Raw genomic sequence first — 24467 nt, forward strand, 5'->3', positions numbered from 1 at the left:
AATTAATATTGCAAAATAGTATCACAGGATTTAATTGAATGTAAATGGGAGGCAATTAGATGTATTATGTAGGCAGCTGAGTCTTACACAGTGCCTGTACGAAGAGGATGGGATTAAAAAATGCAGTCAGAGCCATTTAAAATGGGGGTTGTCATTTCCTTAATGCAGTGAATTCTTTGGTAGTCTGGAGGATCATTTTCTGAATCCTAAAATGAACACCAGCGAACAAAAGTGCAAGAAGCAGCATGCCAGACTTGTACAAGCTGACTGCTCAGTGCAAAGGTGCTTTCTACATCACTGAAGGGGGAGTGACCTGGCTGCTTTGATGGATGCATCCTATGCCATGGTGGGTTATTGAAGACACCAGGAAATGTCTGGGAGACTAATTGCTAGGTGGAAGAAGACATACGAACAGGCGGGAAGTGGCTCCCCTGAGAAGTATCAAATTTGCAGGTGTTCTCTGAGTTTTGCATCTTTAAGGTAGCATCCTACCTGAGTGTTACTCACAGGTACAAGCAAAGGGCTTCCAGCTTGTCCATGGGTAGAATGTGCCCTTTGGGATATGTGCTCAAAGTGCCCCTGTCCACAGCCTCATCGTGCCTGTCCCTGCATAGCACACTTATCATATGTCTGTAGGATTCTTGCACTATTTATAAATGTTATAAAAATTCTCCATCTCTGTGTAACTGATACCCATCTGGAAGTAATTTGCGGATGATTGAAACGGCAATGGTCAGAGTCAGCAAGGAGCGGACCACCAAGGGCTTTGCCACAGCAGTTACTGAAGTGTATTCCCCAGAAAATGCTAACATAAATACACTGGAGCCTTGAGCTGCTGGATATGGAAACTAAAAATCCTTGAAGAACTTGGCCACCCTTTTCTAACCACACCTTAAAGTATTTATAGAAAGCTAGAGGATGGAAATACAGTTAGATAATGCAGTGTTTTTAGAAAGCAGAAACCATTTTCCAGTGTGAATTTTGAACTGGAAGAGTTAGGCTGTGTTATGTTTTGAGACTCTTCTGCACAGATACGGTTCCTTCTAATAAATAAAATTATCTGAAACAGTCTGAAGGTTTTTAACTGCATGATTTCCATTCACCATATTAGCTAATGATCTGCTGGATTAATTAAAAAGGCCCTCTCAGGAGGGCAAATCGACAATTATTTTCATTCTTTGCCCAGTTTACCAGTTTGGCTTCAGAAACTTCAACTGCTCTAATAAAGCAGAAATCTCCTTGACTTACTGACCTTGTAGTCTTGTTTTGATTTCCACTCTTAACTCTTTAAAATGTTATCCTATTTGCCCTGCACTGATGGGTGAAGTTTAGATGGTAAGGTTTTGGCTGCCTGGCTACTGGTCCATGTGAGAGGCTGCCAGGAGGCAGAGGATAGCAAACTGTCCTGTAGTCTGTCTGTAGATTGCCTGTGACACAAGCACATGGTTGTGTGAAGGGGAGTGCTGGTCACCTCCCAACCAGTCATCCTCAAGGCAGGGCTCTGACCTTTTCCAGTAAGGGTTAGGGAGGATGCTGTGCTCTCTGACTGGTGTGGTGATCATATCATGCCCAGTAATACTGCAAGGAAAACAGTCCCTCCTGAAAGCACAAGCACTGAAGCTGAAATCACTGAAGAGCCAGCAGTGCTCTATTATCTTCCAGATGTGTGCTGATGCCAAGGTCTGTGTTTCTGGCTTTTGTTCATATACAGTATGTAACAGTCTTCATTCTGTGACACTTTGTTGAGGTTTTTATTTAATGGCTGGTGAAAATAGGGAAATAAAGTGATAAAAGGAAGATTGAGATCAATAAAAATTTCTTCTTTTCTGAAAGACAATGCTAGTCTGTTTTTTGAGAGATGAAAAAGCAGCGAGAGACTGCACACACGCAACTAATTTTTCAGGGAAAGAAAGAGTGCAACTGCGTATTTGCTCAACTATTTAATAAAATCTGTGCTGATTACAGCACTAAGAGGCCTTGCTTAAACATTTCAAGTCCCCCTTCCCCAGCCAGAGTCTCTGATCATGGCTTTTCATTGACAAAGTATATTTTAAGGACATAAGGATTAATTAAAATGCATTCTGGCAGTGAAAATGAGGTGGTTTTGCCATAAGGTTGTAATCAGGAAGTATCTGCAAGGGAAATGTCTAGAGTTATTTTTCCTCTTGACTGCAGCTGAAGATGACCGCCTGGCTGAAATGTCACAGCTGCTTGCTTTTGTTGTATCTATTTCGGTGTGTAATTTATATGGTCCCCTTCCTTCTAATTTCTGCATCAGCACCAAGTTGTATTATCCTGGGGGGGGATGGGGAGTGTCTGTCTTATTACTTTGGTTTTATGAATAAGACATGTCTTGGAGTAATGCCAAGGCCACCAAGGCCGAGCTGTTAGTTTGGGAGGCAGTGTCTTTCCTCACCTGGCTGGTGGAGCATTTGGAGGAAGGATGTTTTTTGTCCATTAGTCTTGGATCTTTTAAAATACTATTTTCAAGGTAGTGTGGCAATGTTGATGAGATGATGCCGTTCCTCTCCCTTTATTAAGCATGAGTAGTCCCAGGATTTGTAGTGGGAAGCTGGACATAAAGGACTTGTTTCGAGTAGAAAATATAAGGATGAATCTTCACAAGAAAAGCTGTCCTGGTGCCTCGTGTTAGCTGGCATGTGGGAACTGAGGCTGTGGTTAAATATCCTCTTGTGCAACTAGGTGGTATGATTTGAGATGTTACCACCCTATACCTGTCCATTCAGCCCTTCCAGCAGAGACTGGGGGACGAACCAAGAGCTCTCTACAGCTGCTTTGGTAGATGTCCTCTGTTGGCATTTCAGAAATAGCCGTCTGACTTTGGGTTGGAAGCCGATGAGTACCCTTCATCCATCTACCAGCTCCTAATATTTGAACAGCTGGAGGAGGTAATTTCCTCAGTTGCTGCAACTTGAATTCCAAGATGTGAAGTTCTAATGAAGAAAAAGCAAGGTGTAGGTTTCACGTGTGGTAGCAAGTAGCCTAAGCTTTGACTTGACCAGCTAGCATGCATTAGAAACATTTGCTGCCTCGTGCGTGCCAGAGCTGTAGAAAGCACGTCGGCGTGTTGTAACTTGCATCTTCAGATTCTAGTCAAGACAAACCTTTAGGCAAAGACTCCCAAGTAGAATTAACCACAGTCAGCTAAGATATTTTTAAACATCGTTTACTTGGTCTACACTAGATGCTAAATGATGTTTAAAAACATGCTGGCTAACCTGCGTTTAATTAATATTTTCTTATCTGCGTGAGTCCTAAATCAGTTTTGATTCTGGATGAGTTTTGATCCTGCTGATAGAAGAACGATATTTCTGTAGTTTGGAAGGGTCTTGCTGTGCTTAACAGTTGCATATTTTTCCTGTTTGTGAGGACAAATACTAGTAGCTTGAGTAAATCCCATTGTTTTTGAAAGATGAGGAAGTTTCTTTCCAGTTTCTGTTTCTACACGTTCATTGCAAAAGCTGGCATTGTTGTGTATGAGGATCCCAAGACTGGTTATTCTGCAGCAAGGACTTTTAGAGGAAAATTAAACTTTTTACTTATCTGTCGTCTTTGAGTTTCAGTGCTCAGCATTACTTTGACATGTGCATGCACACAGAAGCTGGCTTAGCTAAATGGCCTGGAGGCTGAACTTTGAGGTGTTAAGCTTCCAGACCCGTCTTACAAGCCTGAATTTATTATGCTGCCTGAGCTGCCAGTTTGGGGCTGTATGAATGTATAAACCAGATAAGGAACTTCTGGTAGCCTCCAAAACTCTCAGGCTGGGTCTCTCCAGGTAGAGTCCCCCAAACAGTGCTTCTGCTGCGCATCTACCTCCTCCTTTTGCTCTAAGGAATTGGAGCGTGTGACAAAAGATGTGCGTGTGCCAGTGAGTAAGAAGCCAGTTCTAGGCTCAATCCTCAACAAGAGTCACATGTAGCTCTTCAACAAGCTCAGAGGGTTAGACAGAAAAGCACTAAAAGCAAATCCTGTATGTGGAGGTAAATGCATTATCCCTGTGCTCTGAGAAAACAGAGTGCATTTCTGTCATTATAGTGCTCTGGTATGACACTGTGCTACTGTAAGAAGACATAGTGAGGAATAAAGTAATTATTTTCCCTTCTTTCCTCTCCTCTTGGGTGGTTGTATTTTGGTATATTTTTTTTTTTTGAGTGCTCATATACTCTTGCCTAATTAGCATTGGCAGGTCTTATCCTGGCACAGAAGCAGTAAGCAGTACTCATGGAAAGTTCTTTTCCTGCTCTTCCTGTGTAAAAGTAAAACTCCAGATGATTCTGATAAAATATTTGCCTTTTTTTTGAGCGGAGAGAAAGGTAACAGTTGACCTCAATCTGAAACAAAAAAATCATATTGAAAAGTACTCCCATTCCTCCAAGTCATTTGGTGTGAAGGTTTCTACAAATCCAGGGTCTTGTATTCACTCTGTATGTATCTGAAGGGGTTAGAGAACTTGTAACAGAAGGTTAATTGCCAAATATATGTAGACTTAATGCTTCCACATTTTGCACTTGCTAACTGCATGGTCATTCAAGAGATCCCGAGCCTGGAAAGCAATAGATGTCAGGGCAAGAGACATGCCGTATGGACAGATCAAAGCAATGTTGAGAATTTACTATCTCAACAATCATTTTTTTTACTCATGTGTAACCATTAACATATTTCGTGATCTGGGAAACCTTCTGAGCTTCCAAATATCACTGTTTTTGCTAAAAGCACAAACCTGTAGTTGATTCAGTTTTTGTATCCCAGTTCATCAAAACTGAGCTCAGTTACTTTCATTATCTCTGCTTTCAGACAAGGTAAGTGAAATACATTTCTAGTTAGGAAGGAGCGTGTTGATCCTGAAAGAGCTCCTGTCAGTTCTCTCTCTGTGCTGGCCCATGATGAAGTTGGTATCTAATCCACAGATCCCTCTTGGAGCGTCAGAATTTTCCAAACCGCAGCTGTCAACTACAAATTCCCCTCTGGTTTCTCAGCAGCCAGCCCACCGCTATGGAAGTCATTCCCATAGCACAGCTGACTGCCCCCGATCCCTTAGCATCCACAGCAAAAAGTTTAACATTAGACATGACTTTTTGAGGGGACGGGAAGAAGAAATAAAATCCAGCAAACAGTGCTTCTGCTGTGCATCTACCTCCTCCTTTTGCTCTAAGGAATTGGAGCGTGTGACAAAAGATATGCGTGTGCCAGTGAGTAAGAAGCCAGTTCTAGGCTCAGTCCTCAACAAGAGTCCCCATACTTCCCCATACTCTGCCACTGAAGTGTTTAAGTTTGATCATCATGGTGAGGAACAGGGACATATGTTCTCAAGTAAACAAAATGGTGTTTGTAACGATGGCTATTCAGGCAGTGAGAAATTAGAGGGAACTAAAAATCCAGAGTGGCAGAACCTATATCAGCATATGCAGGTGCCTTGAGATAACTTATCAAGAGAAAAGTCTATCTGGCCTACGGTAGAGCAAAGGAAAGGTTATCATGACAGAGTACAAGAACCACAAAGGCAATTGGAGAGGAGAAGGTGCATTTTATAAAATGTATTCTGATTTGGTGGCCAGAGGAATCAGAGTTGCTCATGGCAGCAACTTGTCATGCTGTAGACTTGTTGCCAGTTTTCCAGACTACACAGTACTGGTTATATTTAAGACATGGGTATCTTAGCAGATTTGTGAAAACCTTTTTTTTTTTTCCCCGTGGAAAATAGTAACTGAGACTATGGGAGCAGGTTGCTTTAAGAGCTCATGTTGTATAATAATTCGTTTACGTTATTATATATTTCCTTCAGTGCATATGTGTTGTAGCCTATGGGCTCTGCTTCAAGGAAGTCTTATCAAAACACAGATAATTCCTGCGAATTGAATGATAGAGCATATTTTACGTGGATGGGAATGCTTGCTTTCTTCAAAATCCATCATAACTTACTTTCCTGTTAAGTAAAAAAAAAAAAATATACAGTAACAGATACTCTTTGATAGTCCATGAAAAGCAATGTCATAGAGCCGTATTTTGTCCTGCAGTGGGTGCTGGTGACTTTTGCTGACAATTTAACCGAAGAACGTCTGGTCAGGCTTGAGATTTCTTTCACTCAGTTGGTTTAGTTTGCTTGCACATGTTGAAGTTTTAGACCAGGAACACATTTTGAAAACAAGCTGTTACCTTGAAGTTCAATGTAACTTTGAGAAAGCTGTAAATACTGTGGGGAGGGAAGGCTGAGGATGAGAAGTGCCTACTCAGCTGAATGGAGTTAGTGCAGTTTCAGTGCTAGTTGTAGCTACAGGCTTTGTTTCTCAGTCCTGATGTGTCTTGGCTTACATACTCATGACTTTAGGGGTTGAGGTTGTATAATACTGAAACTACAATAAGAAAAGGAGAAGGGGACAAATGCATTTTCCATTAGCAGCAGCAGAATAAAGCATCCATTGAGTTATGTTAAATCAGCGTGGAAGAACTGGGAGTAATCTGGAGGTTATTGATTGGCTTCACAGCAGTGCAGCAAGCTGCAGCTGACAGAAGTCCCAAAGGGGTTGTTTGCTAATCACAGATAAGCAAAGTAGTGGTAGGGCTTTCATTTACCAGCCCGTCCCCTTCTGCAGCTGACCAGCTTGGGTGGGAGCTGGCTGCACAACAGGCCTTGGGCCTGCAGAGAGCCCCTGGTAGTTTCCTGCAAGTGGCTATACCTCTTATGTGAAACTTCAAGCCTTGATGAACAAAATGTAGCATATAACTATGTGTCATCTGTTAAGAAAACTGAATTCTGTTCTGAAGCAGCTGCTTCTCTGAATAGGTGTAACCTGAAGCTCTTTTCTTAGGTTTGAGAAAATTTAATCCATGATAATCAACAGGTGTGTTTATGAGGTGTTTTCAAAGGTTACTCCTGAATACATTGATGTTGGGGACCAGCATGTGAGGATGGCAGAACAGTTTGATGTAAGAGAGCAAGGAAGCAAAGAAATTGCAAAAGTGCAAGTGGGGAAGCAGTGGAATGTTTTCCAATGGGATGAAAATAAGTAGGTTGAAGAGCTAAAAGCTGAGTGGACAGAGGGGCAGTGGTGGATGGTTTATAAGAGCTATGAAAGGTTCAGCCTTGACTAGGTCCTGAAGTAAGAGTCTTGAGTCTTACCAGGAAGCAGCTAATGGAGAAATAAAAATAATAAATCAGGTGATTTATATCACATTGGGACTGCAGTCTTTGTCACTATTGGAATTTTCAGTGAGGCAGTAAGATTACAGGTGCTGAATGGAAAAAGTACGAATGTGTTGTGATCAGAGATAGGATGGACAGATAAGGTTAGGAGGATCCCAGAATACCACAAAGAGGAAGAAAGGAGCCCATAGTAAAACACGTTACTTGCACAAGATCTTCAGAAGGACAGAAGAATACCTAATTCTTTGCTCAAATAACCTGAGGTTCACCACCCCCTGGGATGCAAGACAAGCAGAGAGATTTCCAAGAAGTTTGTATTGCATCCTGTCAAAATGAAAAGTGATGGTTTTAATTGTTACAGACAAAAATGTATACCTGGAACATCCTGCCTGATTTTGGAGTGACACCAGTGATTAATTTGGCTTGGTTAAGATGCAGCCAGGTTGCCAGATTCATAATTGCAGAAGTTTTAATTTCCCAAGACAGAAAGCAGCCTGCTGCTTTCAGATGAGTTTCATTGCAAGGTGCTGTACTTGCTGTGTACTCTGGGAATGAGATACCATGGAAGATTATTCCCCCAGCCAGATTGTATCTGCATTTCTGTAATAGCACCAAAGTGTTTTCTACATCTGGAGGTCAGTTACTGTGTCACTGAAACTAATGATTAGAGGGTACCTGTATGTGACAGGATAGAAGAAGTATTTTGTCCTCCTTATGTTCTACTCTATTATCCTGCTATGCTGAAATTGCTTATGTCTAATTGAATTTATCCAAATTTACAGAGATTTTGTTCCATTAAAACACTAAATTTTTATTTTTCAAAGCAGAAATAGAGGACTACAGTGTTCAATACTAAGCAGTTACAAAGAGATTGCCAACCTAGAAGAAAGATACTTAAATGTGGTCACACATTACAACTGTGATTCCACTGCAGAAACCTTGAAGTTGTAACTCACATGAACTAATGCAGGATACCCGCGTCCTGGTCAGAGTTTGCAAACAAAGGGAGGTGTAACTGAGTTAGCAGGGAAACTCTTGGTCAGTGTGGTACGCACATGCTCCGTGGCAGATGATGCCTGCTGCTGTGTCTGTGTGCCTTGAGAGTGGCCTACAGCATAACAGGGCACTTTACAATAGTTTATTAAATTAAGACTTTACTGTCTCGATGAATGAATCTGTTGTATAGTCCTCTGGCTTTTGGAGAAAGATCTCTTAACTAACAGTGATGCACCTTGACTCAGTAACAATAGACAGGCTTTCAGACAAGGCGTCTGGGATTGTTTCCACTCAAAATGAAGGGAAGGATGGGTATTCTGCTCTGGGTAGTGTGAATGTAGGGCTGCTTTCAGGTGCCACTTTGTAGCAGTGTGAAGTTGTCTCCCAATGAAGAAGAGGTTCCCAGGGTTGATTCCAAGCAGTTTAGAGTGAGTCTTGCTGCAAGGAGATGAAGGTTGCTTCCTTTCTTTTGTGCTGGAGTTGGGCCTTGGTAAAATTGTGATTTTCCTTAGCAAATTTACCATGTGTGTGAGAGAAAGAATCACAGAATGGTTTGGGTTGGAAGAGACCTTAAGAGTGTCTAGTTCTAATGCCTTGCCATGGGCAGGGACACCTTTCACTAGGCCAGGTTGCTCTTAGGCCCCATCCAACCTGTCCCTGAACACTTCCAGCATGGGGCATTCACCACTTCTTTGGGCAGTTTGTTCCAGTGCCTCACCACTCTCACAGTAAATAGTTTCTTTCTTATATCTAACCTAAATCTCCTGTTTGGAGGTGCTTTTTTAAATATTTAAACATTTAAACATTCAGTCTGAACATGCTAAATGTTCAGATTGAAAATCTGAACGTGACTGGTTTTGAGACATGCTGAAAGGAGGTAACATGGAAAACCTGGCTGGGTGATTTCAGTGGTGTCTTAATTTATATGCTGTACATGTGCTATATGATATTCCATTAATTTTTCATTTCTCTCTTTAAAATGAACCTGGTTATGTAAAGAGAAATCATTCCATCCTCTCAGCTGCTGCATGCCGCAGCAGAGGGAAGATACGTTGGTCTTTGCCCGGTGGAGAACTGCAGTTGAAATCTGACGAGCAGCCATGCTCCCCAAGGCTAGGATGTGAATGATAAATGTATATTTGGTAAACTGATTAGTAAAGCCTTTGCACACTTGGCTAGTTGTATCCTGTTTCCTGGAAGGTTGCCAGATGGAGGAGAAGCGGAAATGTAATAGATTGCAAGAGGTTTTTTTTTCTGTTGGTTGGTTGCAAAAAAGCTGAATAAACAGGAGCTGCCTTGAGGTAGGTGAAGTCTTGCTATTTGAAGTCACGCAAGCCTTGCTCCGGCTCAGCTGTGTTTTGTTTCCAGTGCTCTGTAGGTTGTGTCAGTGACACTCAGTGAGGGTGGGGGAGGCTATTCAACTGGATCTAGTTTAGCTTTTTTCAAACAAATCATAATCCCCAGCCTCTTCTGGTGGTGGGGAAGTTACAGCAGATGCCTGATGATCCACACACTATCCCAATTAACAGGGAACCTCAGCAGAGCTGCAGGCAGAGCTGCTGCATCTTGAATGGTATGGTAGGTAGGATCAACATCAACTAGAGTGCCAAAATAACTCAATGCAATAACCTGAGCTAAATTTTGCTTGATTTAAGGATTTCTATTTTGATGTTTTGAACACTTTTAAAAATAAACATGTGTTTTCTAGATCACTGGCTCTCTGGTGTAGAGACCCAGCATGGTTCATCAATACTTCTTTCTGCTTACAGTGAAATTCTTAAGAAATTGATAGAAAAAAAGCCATTAAATACTGCAAACTTCCTTTCACACCCCCCCCCCCCCCCCCCCCCCCCCCGAAAAAGTTAATACAGTTGATTTAGGCAGCTTCTGACAATAAAGCGAATTTAGGGGAGTGTTTAGTTGCCATCTGGAATTTTTTGTTCATGTTAAAAATGCCAGGTATTTGAAAAATGATGCCACAGCTCTGAAATCCTGAGGTTCATAGAATCATAGAATAATTAGGGTTGGAAAGGACCTTAAGATCATCTAGTTCCAACACCCCTGCCATGGGCAGGGACACCTTACGCTAAATCATATCACTCAAGGCCTCGTCCAGCCTGGTCTTGAACACTGCCAGGGATGGAGCATTCACAATCTCCCTGGGCAACCCATTCCAGTGCCTCACCACCCTAACAGGAAAGAATTTCCTCCTCATATCTAATTTAAACTTCCCCTGTTTAAGTTTTAAACCGTTACTCCTTGTCCTATCACTACAGTCCCTAATGAAGAGTCCCTCTCCAGCATCCCTATAGGCCCCCTTCAGATACTGGAAGGCTGCTATGAGGTCTCCACGCAGCCTTCTCTTCTCCAGGCTGAACAGCCCCAACTTCCTCAGGCTGTCTTCATACGGGATGTGCTCCAGTCCCCTGATCGTCCTTGTGGCCCTCCTCTGCACTTGTTCCAACAGTTCCATGTCCTTTTTATGTTGAGGACACCAGAACTGCACACAATACTCCAGGTGAGGTCTCACAAGAGCAGAGTAGAGGGGCAGGATCACCTCCTTCAACCTGCTGGTCACGCTCCTTTTGATGCAGCCCAGAATACGGTTGGCTTTCTGGGCTGTAAGTGCACACTGAAGCCAGCTCATGTTCATTTTCTCATCAACCAACACCCCCAAGTCCTTCTCTGCAGGGCTGCTCTGAATCTCTTCTCTGCCCAACCTGTAGCTGTGCCTGGGATTGCTCCGACCCAGGTATAGGACCGACCTTGCACTTGGCATGGTTCAACTTCATGAGGTTGGCATCAGCCCAACTCACAAGGGTGTCAAGGTCCCTCTGGATGGCATTCCTTCCCTCCAGGGTATCAACCGAACCACACAGCTTGGTGTCATCGGCAAACTTGCTGAGGGCACACTCAATCCCACTGTCCATGTCACTGACAGAGATGTTGAACAAGACCGGTCCCAACACCGATCCCTGAGGGACACCACTCGTTACTGGTCTCCAGCTGGACATTGAGCCATTGACCACAACTCTTTGTGTGTGGCCATCCAGCCAGTTCTTTATCCACTGAGTGGTGCATCCATCAAATTGATGTCTCTCCAATTTAGAGACAAGCATATCGTGTGGGACAGTGTTGAACGCTTTGCACAAGTCCAGGTAGATGACATCAACTGCTCTATCCCTGTCCATCTGTTCTGTAGCCCCATCATAGAAGGCCACCAAATTGGTCAGGCAGGATTTCCCCTTAGTGAAGCCATGCTGGCTGTCACCAAGCACCGGCGGTGAGACTGACTGGTCTGTAGTTCCCCGGGTCATCCATTTTCCCCTTCTTGAAAATGGGGGTTATATTTCCCTTTTTCCAGTCATCGGGAACTTCACCTGACTGCAATGATTTTTCAAATATGATGGCCAGTGGCTTAGAAACTTCATTTGCCAGCTCCTTCAGGACCCGCGGATGGATCTCATCAGGACCCATGGACTTGTGCACAGACAAGCCTTTCTCAGCAGTCCGGAGATCTCTGCTTCTTCAGGCAGGAGAAGTTGAGATTTAAGCATGCTTGTAAGGATGTCAGAGCCATAGCTATGGCAGTTAGGGTGTGCATGAAAATAGAAAGACTAAACAAATACCAAGGCCTGCTTTAACAAACACTTTTCTAAAATCAGATAGTATCTGCTGCTATAGTCACCTTCCTGTTCATGAGAAGCCATCCTCTTCTGTCTTGGTTTGTAAATGAAACCATCTATCTTTGTCAAATGCATTTGATAAACGTAACTAGCATCCTCTCTATCAGGCAGCATTTTATGAAGTCACCAATTCTGTTGCGAGCAGATTTATGTGGGCACAAAATAATTTGGGTAATCTCTTTTATGCAGTTAGAAACAGAGGCTAAGATGAAAACATAATAATGTTGTCATGTTCTGGCAAGCTGGTGCTTTAGATTATGGTCTTGTTATTTTCTTCTTCTGCCTCTTTCAAACAATACTTTCCCCTTACTGTGGCTGGTTTGCTTCAGAGTACCCTGCAACAGCAGAGGTGGGTTTTGATATTCTGTTGCCTTTGTTAAAGCACACTGACTGTTGTTTAATTATTAACACATAGTGCCTTGTACATAGTGTTTCCACTGGGTGATTTCATTGTACAACCTTCTCCATAACATCTCTTTTCCTTAGCTTGGATGTGAAATCAAGTCTGAAAGCAAATACTTTGGCTGCAATGATGGCATCTTTGGCAGCTACAGATTACCAGGTGTTCTGCATCACTGTCTTTTATCCTTAATAAAATACCTCGTGTCACAACTATTAGCAACTCAACGAAGGCTGGACCACACAGGGTCTGCTTGTCAGGACATGGGGGAAGGGGAGCAAGCTCTTTGAAAGCAGCTGTTTTGGCTGCTGTTTCTGCTTTCCTGCTTTGTCTTCTGCAGAATCTCCTATATTTATTGCTTTTAATATCATGGTGGTTTTCACAATTTACTTTATGTTAGTGTCTGAAGTCCTAAGTATGAAACCAGCCACATCTTGAGAGAGAATACAGCTGAGGATCCTGTTCCCTTTCTCCCTCCCCAAAGGAGTTTTCTTTCCTGAAATGTCTGTCCAAACAGCTGACCCAAAAGATGAAATATTATCAAGATTATGTCTTGGTAATGTCAGCAGGCATCCTGTCAGTTGTCAGCACTGTGAACATACTGCCTGCTTGCAAATATCATCTTCACATTTGGGATTCTCACAGAAACTTTTCCCTGTTTCATGCTAGCATCTAGTTATTTTTACTTAACTGCATTAACTTTCTTTAGAAACTGCTGTATAGATTAAAACCACATGGGTACCAGAGCATGGCTTTCAGCAAATCAATGCTGAAAGCCAGGGGATTGTGTTAATAGTTGGTAAATGCGCTTTTCAAACCCAGTGTCATAAGAAGATTGTTTTATCATTCTGGGCTGTGCTTTTTCTAGCGTGTTTGCAGAATATATCCATGAGGCTGAGTAATGTGTTCTTGTAGGTAAAAATGTGCAATGACTGAAGTAACTGTTGCCAACTTGGAAGGTCATGAATATGGCATAATTGAACACAGAATGCATAACTGCTTGCAACATTTGATGTATCTGTGATTTTTCCTTCTTAGATGGTTGTAGAAGTGCTTTATTATATGACTGAAATTATTATTGCAATTTTTTTCCAGGCGACTGGCTGGCAATGACCTTTCTTTTATCCATCCAAAGGCCTTGTCTGGGTTGAAAGAACTCAAAGTTCTGTAAGTAATTGGGTTTTAAAGCTTAATAGCTAGCGTATGCTTTCTTAGTGCACAGCCAGCCTGTTTACTGGTAGGCTGGAGGAAATCGTTGCTCTCCCTGTCCCATTTTAGCTCTTCTACTTTATTTTTTATATTACAAAGCCTGTTATAAGTGGTGATGATAAACAGTAGTGATGATGAACAGTGGTGAACCTGACTAAAGTGTAATTACTGTGTTTAATTAGAACACTTACTTGCTTCTGAATTATATCTTGTAGAATAATCCTAAGAATGAAAAATCCTAAAAAGCCACATAAAGATTTTTGTTTTCTTCCACCCCTTCAGCTTACTCCATCAGGTGCCCCAACATTATCAGGTAGTACTAGTACTTACAGTTATTTAAAACTCTGTTTGACCTTTAATGGTGATAGAAATAATTTCTAGAGTTTGGTGCTTTGAGTGAAATGAATTACTATTAGAAAAAAAGTTTCAGTTGAAAAAGAAAACCCCAAACAGCTGTGTGCCCTGTTTCCCATATCTTGTTTTCCTTTCTGAGACAAGAATATTCATTTCAACTGTTTTTCCATAGCTAAGGATAAAAAGAGCTTTCTGTTGCTTGTGGTTCTAAAAACCTGTATGTAGCAGTTGTAGCATTTATGCTGATATAAATATTTCCAGTGGCTAGTAGGGTAATGGATAGTTTATTCAGCAGATATTAAAAAAAAATCAGTAGTGGAAAAGGACCCTGAAGTTGTAAAGAAAGAACTATAAACAGACAGCTTAAGCAGGGTACAGATTAGGAAACTGTCCATCTGCAAAACTACTAAATGTGATATTTTGTGAGTTGAATTCAGAGCGTCAAGGTTCTTGAAGGCGTCTTCATCAGGATACTCAGTCCTGAAGGTGCCTGAGGTTCTAGCAGTTCTTGAAACATTGGGCATGTGGCTATTAATTAACAGTTAATTTACTTGTCCACTTGCATTTTTATCCCAGTATGCACCAAAATCTAGGAAGGTTTTATAATGTGTGAGATCTCAGTTATTTAAATTCTCTTTATAAAAGAACTCATCATGTAATAATACGTTGTCCCGTAAGAGAACTTCTTATGAAACCCCAGTATAACTTAATTCAGTTTGGCTCTGATTTCATTCTGTGTCTTTTTCATGTTGTGCCCAGAGGTGCTTTGTTGTGAATTCACTTTGTAAATTAGATTGTTAATGCATTGTGTATTGATGTGGCTTTAAGAAAAAATTAGAGGTTTGTGTATTTCGTAGTATGTATAGGATGATTTCACAAGAAAACAGTAAAATATCATGCATTGTAGCAAATTTGTAGCAGCGTTAAGTTGTTCAGCCTCCCCACTGAACTCCCAGGGGAATTTCAGAGTATTATGTCAGAGGCTTGTTCCCTGCAAATTCATGCAGTTAATGAATGGGATGTAAATAAAACTGAAATAGACGATTTTGTTGTTTCATCCTTGCCTTTGGGTATCTGGGCTTGATAATTCTACGTGTTTTTATGTATGCTAGACATTTGTGAAACCATAACAGGACCATGGGCTCGTCTGCCACTTTTACTGTTGGTAAAGATTATTGTCAAATTGCACTTTACTAACACAGTGGATTTTTACAGAACCCTACAGAACAATCAGCTGAAGACTGTACCTAATGAGGCCATCAGAGGGTTGAGCGGTTTACAGTCCTTGTAAGTTTTTGTACTTTGTTCTGTTCTCCAAGTTCCCCTTTCAGTCGCTTTGTGCACATTTTCTTCATTCTGTCAAGTTTTGAAGTACAATTATGCATGTGCAATAATGCAGCCGTGCTTTCAGATATTTGCAGTTTCAACTGGAGCAAAGTTTCCCAAGCTAAGTTGATAAGGAATTTTATTTGTCATCTTTGGTGGGGTGACCCAAATCCAAGCTTTTTCAAAACTCAAACACAGGTACAAGATTAAGGTATAAATGTAGTGGTGATGGTGTTAAACATTTATCATCCTTCTTGCATGTCCTAAGGTGTTCAAGCAATTTTAAAATGTTGTGCAAAAAAAAAAAAAAAAAAGAAGCATGCCCAAGTCTTTTGTATCCGGAGGAGGAAAAGGGGTTTCTGGGAAGGAGTATTGCTTGAGACACACATAGTATTGGTTTTACTGGAAGGTGTTGAAATCACACAGACAGTTATGAATACCTCAGCCATTATTGCTAGTTGCTCGCAAGGTATTTCATACATACTTATACTATCTCATGGCTTATTATGTTTTATAAAGCATCTTAATCAGACCTTAATAGTTAGTTACAGCTCTCTAGGTGGTAGATGCTTATCACTGTGATGAGGAGGCAGATGGGGGAAGGGCTTCAAGATTTTTCCTCCTTTCTGCTTACATACGGAGAGAGGGGGCAGATTATCTCTTCCCTTTGTGCCAAAATTCAGGTTTCTGGCCTAAAATCTTGTTTCTTTCTGTGTTGCATCAGATTGTGGAACAGTTTGGGGGAGGGGAAAAAAAAATTAGTTTTGCAAGATGGCTTTGCAAACTATTGTGCAACTTTTGCAAAGGTGCTTTCTGCATTCCCTCAACTTGGATCTTGGCCACTGCCTCCTCCTAGTTGTGTGGGTATTCCTGCCTTTTTCACCTGAAGAAAGCACAGTAAGTAAGCAGCACAGGGCAGAAGAATAAGATGGGCTGCAGATTATCTCACAGAGCCACAGAGCTGCTTCTGCTGGGCTGCTTACCCCAGGTATCTCCTGTCCACCATGGTGAGCATGGGAAGTGCACAACACATAGCAGGAGGGAGCAATGAGTTTTGATGCCATGAGCTGACAGGAGCTTTTCCAGTCTTTTGGATCCAAGAGCAGGACAGATGCAAGTTTCAGTTTACAGCCATTTTGTGAATGTAATGTTTCCCTCTTGGGGTTTGTGTGTAGCAGACAGAATACCTTGGTCTGAGTGCCACTGTCACTTTGTGCAGATACATCCTTCGTATTATATGATGTGAATAACCCTTTAGTAATTATTTAAAACAAAACAAAACACCTTCCTGGCTTCCTGAATTTCAGTAATGCAAAACCCAGAAACTGCTTTAGTAAATACCTTTGTTGTCTACAAATTATCTTTTAATGTTCAATTAATGTGCTTTTTTTCCTCTACTTGTTTGCAGTATGTTTGTTCTTGAATTAAAGTTCAATATATCAAATCTGCAGTTACTGGTTTGACGATAACTTTATATGCAAAAGGGAAGGGACAAAATTAAAGGAAAAATAATGAATTAAGCCAGCATCTCTCTCTTTCTAAAAATTCGTATGTTTTTAATATGGTTGGGAAGAAGATCATGTTAGAGCCATTTAAAAATAGGAGACACTTTGGTTGTTGAAAAAAAATCATGGCATGTTTATGTAATATTGCATAATGTAACCAGTATAATTGCTTGACATAACATCATTCTAATTAAAATTTAATAGTAACAACTTTGAGTGTGGTGAGGTTTCTCTTTCTGGAAGCTTCATTGTTGCTAGGCAAATGATAAACTATAAATTTTAAGAAGGTGAAAAAGGAGGAAATTGGTTAATAAGTAGCAAGTTACTTGTTACTACTTTTTCTGAGGAAAGCTAAACTGGGACTTTGGAACAGCTGTTAGAAATAAGACGGGCAAATGCAGTCTGGAAGTCATCTGTGTCAAGAGGCACACAAGGAACTTTTTATATCCGTTTTCTTAATTCCACTGCTGTGCCTCACACTTTGGGTTGCCCGCGTCTCTGTTCCTGACAAGGACATCTGTCTGCATTGAAGATCACACCGTTTTTGAGGATTGGCAGCAATTTGAAAGCAAGTTGTTTTTTGAGACAAGTGTAGTAAGAAATGTAGAGCATTTTTCCTGGGCAGTTTGTTTCCTTCACCAGAACGCAGATCTGTCATTTTAACAAAGTTCAGGGAAACTTTCAGTTTATTGCATCACTCACAGGATTACAGTGTAATTATGCATATTCCCTACTAATGTAGGGAGCACCTTTTGGCAAAGAAATGTAGGACTAGTTTCCTGAATTGTGTGTGTGAGCATGGAAACATGAGTGTCAGGATGCTGCTTTATTGATTTCTTTAATAAGTGAGGGGGAAAAAAAAAAAAGGAAAAAACAATTTATTTCTCGCCCAAAGGAATTTGTGGCAAAAATGGGTTTAAAGCTCCTGAGCTGCTGTGACTTTCTTCTAAAACAAACAACTCTTTGCAGAATAGATGTAAAAAACCTACTTCTGCCTTTTAAATATATAATCTCCATCCAAAACCTGCAAGTTTAAACATCACTTAACTGACTCTTCTTGGCAGTTTCACAGTTTGCTCTGAAGTAGACTTTAGGGGGATTTTTTTTTCTTGGTGGAGACACAAATTACTTGTTCATAAAACTTTATAATGTATTGATAATCATTTGGTTTGCAACTCCTGTATCCTGTATCCACTATCCAATTTTTCTCTAAATGTGCTCCAGTCCCAGCTGCGTGGGAAGATGGTTGCCACACTGTATATATTAACAAGCCTGGTAAACATACCTGGGTGGAAATAAAGATGATGGTTACAGGAGCTTCATGATCTCTAATGTTTATATTATAGCTGGCCAGTAGCCAGCCTGGTTCAGAATACTAAACAACAGCTCTTTACTTTCTGTTTACATTGGATATTTTCCCAGCTCTGGCCTCTGAAAGAGGTTTAGAATAGAGCCTTTATTTAAGGAGGTGAGATTTAGCAAAATGAAAGAGTTTTACTGAGTGGAAACTTGCTGTCTAGCACCCCAGAAAAGTCTATCTGGCAGGATGTGTGAGGCCTCGAACACAAGGGGGATGAGGACCTGCTTAAGTGAGTCCTGAGGAGGCCACGAAGATACTCTGAGGGCTGGAGCAGCTCTTCTCTGGAGCCAGGCTGAGAGAGCTGGGCTGGTTCAGCCTGGAGAAGAGAAGGCTCCAGGGAGACCTTAGAGCAGCTTCCAGTGACTAAAGGGGCTACAAGAAACCTGGAGAGAGGCTTTTGACAAGGGCCTGTAGGGACAGGACAAGGGGGAATGGCTCTAACCTGACACAGGGGAGACTGAGATGAGCTCTTGGGCAGAAGTTCTTCCCTGTGAGGGTGGTGGTGAGGCGCTGGCACAGGTTGCCCAGAGAAGCTGTGGCTGCCCCATCCCTGGCAGTGTTCAAGGCCAGGTTGGACGGGGCTTGGAGCAGCCTGGTCTAGTGGAAGGTGTCCCTGCCCATGGCAGGGGGTTGGAACTGGACAATCTTTAAGGTCCTTTCCAACCTAAACCATTCTTTGAGTCTGTGATAAGCAAAGAATTTTAGATGCTTTGAGTGTTCCATTTAAACTCCAGAACTGTAATTGCCGCAAATTCTAGTGGGCATTTGCCATCAAATCCAGGAGTCGTTTTTTGAAAGCTTGTCAGTAGCTGCTCGTGTATGGGAGATGATTTATTATCATTGTAGGTCAGGAATCACTGAGTTACTGTCCCTGCATATGTGCACACATGCTTACATGCAGGGAATACTGGAGTGTTCTGCAGGACTAGTTCAAAGCACTGCAGTTACGCTGTTATGCCAGATTCCCAAATTGCGGGTACTGGGATCATGCCAGTGTGGCACTCTAGTGTGATAGCTCCTGCCTTTCTCTGCATGTGGGTGTTCACCTGAGCTGCAGGGTAAGTGTCTTCATGCATGCGGTCAGCCGTCATTGTCTGCGGTACCTGATAGCAGTTGTGGCTCTCTAGCCTGGTCTGCTTCCAGCCTCCACTGCAGGATTAGAACCAGTTTTGCAGTCTGCCTTCCCATATCGGAAGGCTGGAACAGGCCTGCAGCAGGATAAAGCAGGAGGTGTGAATGTGTTGAACTGAGATGTGATTATATTTTCTGGGAGAGGAAAACAACTTGGCCCAGCAGAAAAGACTGGGGTCTTAAGTCTGGGACTGAAAGAACCAAGAGCAGGATCTTGCTTTGCATGGTAAAGATGCAGGGTAAAAAGGTGGGGACAGAGGATGGAAGGCATTTCAGTCAGACAGAGTTATTTCAGTCAGACAGGGCACATTTAAAGTATGCATTTCTAGGTGTTCCTTGTTTTAGGAAGGATTCCCTATTTAGGGATTTTAAATCCCTACAGATTTAAAGAGTGTTTTATGGTTTATGCTGATCATTTTGTGATTCTGGAGTATAGAGTTTTGAAGGATAGGGGTGTCTGCAAGGATAGTCTGGGGAAGATGATGTTCATTAACAGTGATGACTGATTAGGAAGCATTCTAAGGTCTTACATGTAGTGCGAAACTTTACCAGTGGCAGATAGTTTTTCAACTAACCAAGTTTTAATGGGTTGTCTTCAGAGTTCTTTTTAGTTCCCTGCTTTGCTGTTATTGAAGGGTTAAAGGGGACTAGCCTTTCAGTGAGTCTGTGTTAAACTGTGGGATTAAACTATCGGCACCAGAATGGGGAAAGAAGAAATTTACCCACGTCTTTTTTAAACTGCATAAGCAATGCCAACTTAAATATGCTGAGTATGCTCTTCTTCCTTGCAGTTTGTTTTTTGTTGTTTTTTTTTTTTGAGTAAAGAATGTAGAAGAGCTCTCCTGAGCATGTTTGTGCTGAAAAATCTTTAAATATGCAGCAGTTTAAATATACTGCTCCATGAATTTCACATACTTGCTGAATTACGAGAGTCTCATTTTTCTATGCCGTGTTCACCTTCAAAAGCTGTTCTGGTTTTCTTGAAAGTGAGGTATGGGTACTTCTTGTGAGCTTCGGGAATCTCTGGGTTTTTTGTAGCCTTTTTGGTTTTTTTAAACTCTCTGGTCTTGCTTAAAGAATTGTTTAAATTTAATGTTTAAATAAGATCAGGAAATTATTTAGAAACTGAATTACCAGAAACTGAAGTGGGATAATGGAAGTTACACAGCATGTAGGTAAAGATCAGCTGAATCCTCTGCAGGTAATTTGCAGCAAACTTTGTATGATCTCTGGTGCCATCTTAGACATTTACTTAAAAGAAATAGATGTGCTGGGACATCAGTACTGGCAGTTGAAATAGCTTTGGTGTGTATAGTTACTTTGAGAGCTGCTGTAAATTTGTTGTTGAATAAAGGAAATCCTGGTATTGATGTTCTCAGCACATAAGGTAGTGAGAGCCGCTGCTTGATATGCAGTAAGCAAACGTGCAGAGTATTTTAAAGTACCTCTGTTAACATGGTGGGTTTGTTGCCTTGCATTGTAGCAGGATTTCCTAGGTACCAGGCTTATCAGTACTCAACTTCAAAACCTAAAAATCTACTCCACTGTTATTTGAGTGATTTCTTTGTGGTTTCTGGAGGAGCACTTTAAAGAGCAAAAGCTCTTTAATGATTGCTATTGAGCAGAAGTGGTTTAACACAAGAGTTGGGAGTGATTTTTCTTTTCATTAGGATCAGTGTTAAACTGCTATTAGTACAAGTTAAAATTTCCCAGTCCCTGAAGCCTGGGAGGCCCAGTGTGATCACAGTGAGAGTTAGCGAGGCTGGGACAGTAGCTACAAACAAATCTGCCATAGTCTCCTCTTCCCAAGTAAGTAGGGTTAATGTATGGCAGTACATTCATAATATTACTGAGACTGCATTTATGAGATGTATCTCGTGCAGTGAGGAGCATGGCTGGATCGTCAGGGAGCATCTACAGCAGTGGCTGCTGGCATGCTGCTGTGGTTTGTTCCAGGAGAGCAAGAGTTGACCATATAATGCCTGGAGAGGCTACAGGATGCCAACAAAACATTGTGTCTATATAAATATAACAATTTCATGTGTGTGTGTCTGTGTTAGACTTCACAGCTTTTATTTGTTTGAATTGAGGTAGGAGTTCATCCTAGCTTGAGTTTCCTTAAGTCTGAGTTGATTGAAGTCCTTTAAGTTGCCATGTTCTTTGCATGTTTTAACAATATGTCAAATACTTATATAACAGCTGCTGAATATATAGGGTCATATCATCCTCCTGCTCTTCTTTCTGGTGGAAGTTGGAGTTTGTTTTAGGAGGGAACCTGACAGGTAATAAAAGCGAAGGTGATGGCTCTGCAAGTGAACTCTGAATTTAGGGACTAAAATGTAAAGGTCTCTCACAAGCCAGTGCCTATAGGGAAGCTGGAATTGGAGTAGCTTCTAAAAGATTAAGGAATTTTAAGTACATGCTGCAAGCTCTGATTTAAAGAACATAGTCCTATCTTTAACACTTTAGTGGAAAAGGACAGTCTTTGTAAAAGTTTAGTCCAAGTGAAGAATATTACTTGTACTTTGCTGGTTATTTGAGGTAGTGAATATTCCCTTGTCCCATCTTAAAGAAAAGGCACAGTCCTTAGTTATGTTATTTGCGGATGTTGTCAAATATTCTAGGTTTGCTTTTCAGTTGTTTCGCGAAGTCCTCTGTTACATGCATTTCACACTAAATAGAAGCATCTCAGCTGTGTTTTTTGCATTGAACGTAATAACCACTTTGACTCATTCACTGCTCTGCTTGTTGCTATTTGTAAATCACTGGTTTTCTTGTCGAAACTGGAAATGCAGGTCAAAGAAAACTCAGGGCAAACAGTCCACTTTTATTTTAGTGATGTATCCATTGGCTTCTGTAGCACAGTGATTTTCAGCTGCAGAGGTCTGAAAGTCACTATGTAAATGGAGGGTAGGAGGTGCATGGATAATCACAGCACGATGTCCTGTCTTTCTGCTTGGCTTGGGCTTTTTGATTTGGCATCGTTTATTACTTTCAACTCTATTTAGACATTGCATTTGTTAAGATGATGGTAAAAGTTGGCAGAGAAGCGACAGAGAGCCTGAAATGCACCCTTTTTCACCTGGAAACCTGCCTGCTCAATGACAGCTGTGGGTGGTGGTCTTTTCTGCCCCCCCAGTTTTACTGCTGTGGTCAGAAGATGAACAAAAGACTGGATGGCTGTGCAGAGCCATCAGTTGAAGATGCAGCTACTTGGGTACTCAATCCACTTGTACTGGGGGACATAGATTTTGGCAATGCAAGGTAGGGATGAAGGGTTTGTCATCATCTCCGTGATCTCTTTGTTCTGCCTGGATGAGAGTTCAGCTGCCTCGTTGCTCGCATCCTTCTTTCCTCTGGTCATCTTCTGCTTTAACAGTGGGAGAAGAGGTGCTCCTCAGCTCAGGGCTTCATTGTGTGTTTTGGTTTTCCAGTCTGCTAGTGTACATGAATTTAGTGTGAAGCACACTGAAAGTACAGACATAGGTATGCACAAGAACTAAGGCCTGCCTTTTGGGTACGCTGCCTTGCTTACAAAATGAAACAAACAAAAACAAGTTAAAAACAAAGCAAAACAAACCCAACAAAACCAAAAAAATCAGCAGCACAGCAGAGAGAAATTAGTTGGAGAAGACTCAGATCTGTTTATTCCACTGGAAAGTAATTCTTTTGATCTTCAGGGAGGTGTGTGAATTTACGGAAGAGAAGAAAGACAGGTAACGTCTAGTTTGGTTTTTTCTTTCTGAAGCACAGCCTCAGGCTTATCCCCCCCCCCCCCGCCCTTTTTCTTCATTATCATCAGGCATTTAATTTCTCTGAAATGTTCCCGTCACAGTGCAGCCTAAAAGCATTCAAACAGAATAGTGTACACACCTGTCAGACCATGGGGCAAATGATAAGGGGATGCCAGTATATTAACCGTAGGAATTAGCTCTTTGATGTATGCCTTTAGAGCTAATGGCACCTTGCTCATCTTAGGAGAGAGCCTTTGGCTGCAGAGAAAGGTTGGAAAGTTCCCACTTGTATGTGTATTTGTTGCTTAATTTGGTGTATTTCTTGTTTTTTTATTACATGGAAATTCAGCTGCTGAGTTTCCTAATATGCTGAAATCTGTAAACCATGTACATCACAACAACAAAACTCTCTTTTATGGATATAGATTAGGTGTATCAGTTCTTCATCAAGCCTGTCTTCTCTCTTCAAACTCAGTGTTTAAGTTGTCATGACTGCCTCGGACAAAGTGCAGCACAGTCACTTGGTCCACTTTGCCAGCCTAGAGAGGGACAGGACAAGAGGCTGGAGGCAACGACTTCTTAAACTAACTCAGCTGGAGTTCCCAGAGCATGTCTGATCATGGCTTTGGAAGCACAATGAATGCTTTAATGGAAGTCAAAACCCATGCTGATTTGTGTCATCGATGCTAATGGAGGAGGGTGTATGTGTTCTGCCTCCCCAGACAGCAGTGTACATCGTAGGGCTGGTACACCAGTTGTTTAAAGGCACTTATGCAAGGTGTCACAGCAGTGTCACCATGGTTCAGCTGTGTGTTGACCTTGAGCAGACAGCCTCCAGGGCAGACGACAGGCAAACACTGCCTGTTGCTCACAGCTCTAACTTGGCTTGGATGGGTTACAGTCCGTTTGTTTCATCCTGTGGGCTGTCACTGCTGACCTTTCCTCCCAGCTCCATATGAAGAATATTGCTTTATTAATGTTTTGCTTCTTCCTGGGTCACCCCTTGCTGCTGCCTGTTTCTGAGGCTTCCATCTGTGTAAATCCAAGCTTAAGCTTTTAGTATGGGTGGTTTTCTACTTCTGTTCACAACACATCTGCTTATATGACGTAGTGTAGACAAACCTGAATGTGTCCCCATCCATGTCTTTTGCCTACCCTGGTTGCCACTGATGCTATTCAAGTAACCACACTGCTAGAATAGGAAGATGCCAAACCAAATTGGTTCAGAGTGTTGTGCATGAGGAAAAAGCACGTCATCTTGCATAAGAATTTCTGCTGTTGCTGCTAAAGCCATTAGACAAAGAGTTGCAGTATCAGGTTTGTCAGTTGTCATGGATCAGGATTCTGGGTGAGATTCTGCCACCAGCACCTGCACCTCCTGTCATTAGGGCTTTGCGTCTGGAGCCAGAGCTGAGGACATGTGTTTCAGCCTCCTAGGGTTCCAGGTGTGGAGTTCTTCTTTCTTGCTTTGAAACCTGGAGATGAGGTGAAGCCCCACAGCATAGATAAGCCGGTAACTGCAGCAGAGCTAAGTGTCGCGCTTGACTTGACTTTCTGTGTGGAAGGCGGTTAAGTCCCTTTCCATGTGTGTCACTACCACCAGT

General features: G+C 41.7%; 1 protein-coding gene across 8 annotated transcripts in view; it reads left to right on the forward strand.

Moving 5' to 3' along the window:
- The window catches only part of LGR4 (leucine rich repeat containing G protein-coupled receptor 4), a 90758-nt gene that overhangs the window by 47424 nt on the left and 18867 nt on the right, over positions 1-24467 (forward strand). For all 8 annotated transcript variants that reach the window (XM_057414426.1, XM_057414421.1, XM_057414423.1 and 5 more), the window contains 2 exons: positions 13340-13411; positions 15023-15094. In XM_057414426.1, the coding sequence (XP_057270409.1) occupies positions 13340-13411; positions 15023-15094 (144 nt within the window). The remainder of the gene's footprint in view (positions 1-13339; positions 13412-15022; positions 15095-24467) is intronic.

This window comes from Pezoporus wallicus, unplaced genomic scaffold, assembly GCF_028554395.1.
Source record: "Pezoporus wallicus isolate ANWC-B61680 ecotype Strahan unplaced genomic scaffold, APGP_CSIRO_Pwel_v1 contig_5967, whole genome shotgun sequence".
In the NCBI taxonomy this organism is placed as follows: Eukaryota; Metazoa; Chordata; class Aves; order Psittaciformes; family Psittacidae; genus Pezoporus; species Pezoporus wallicus.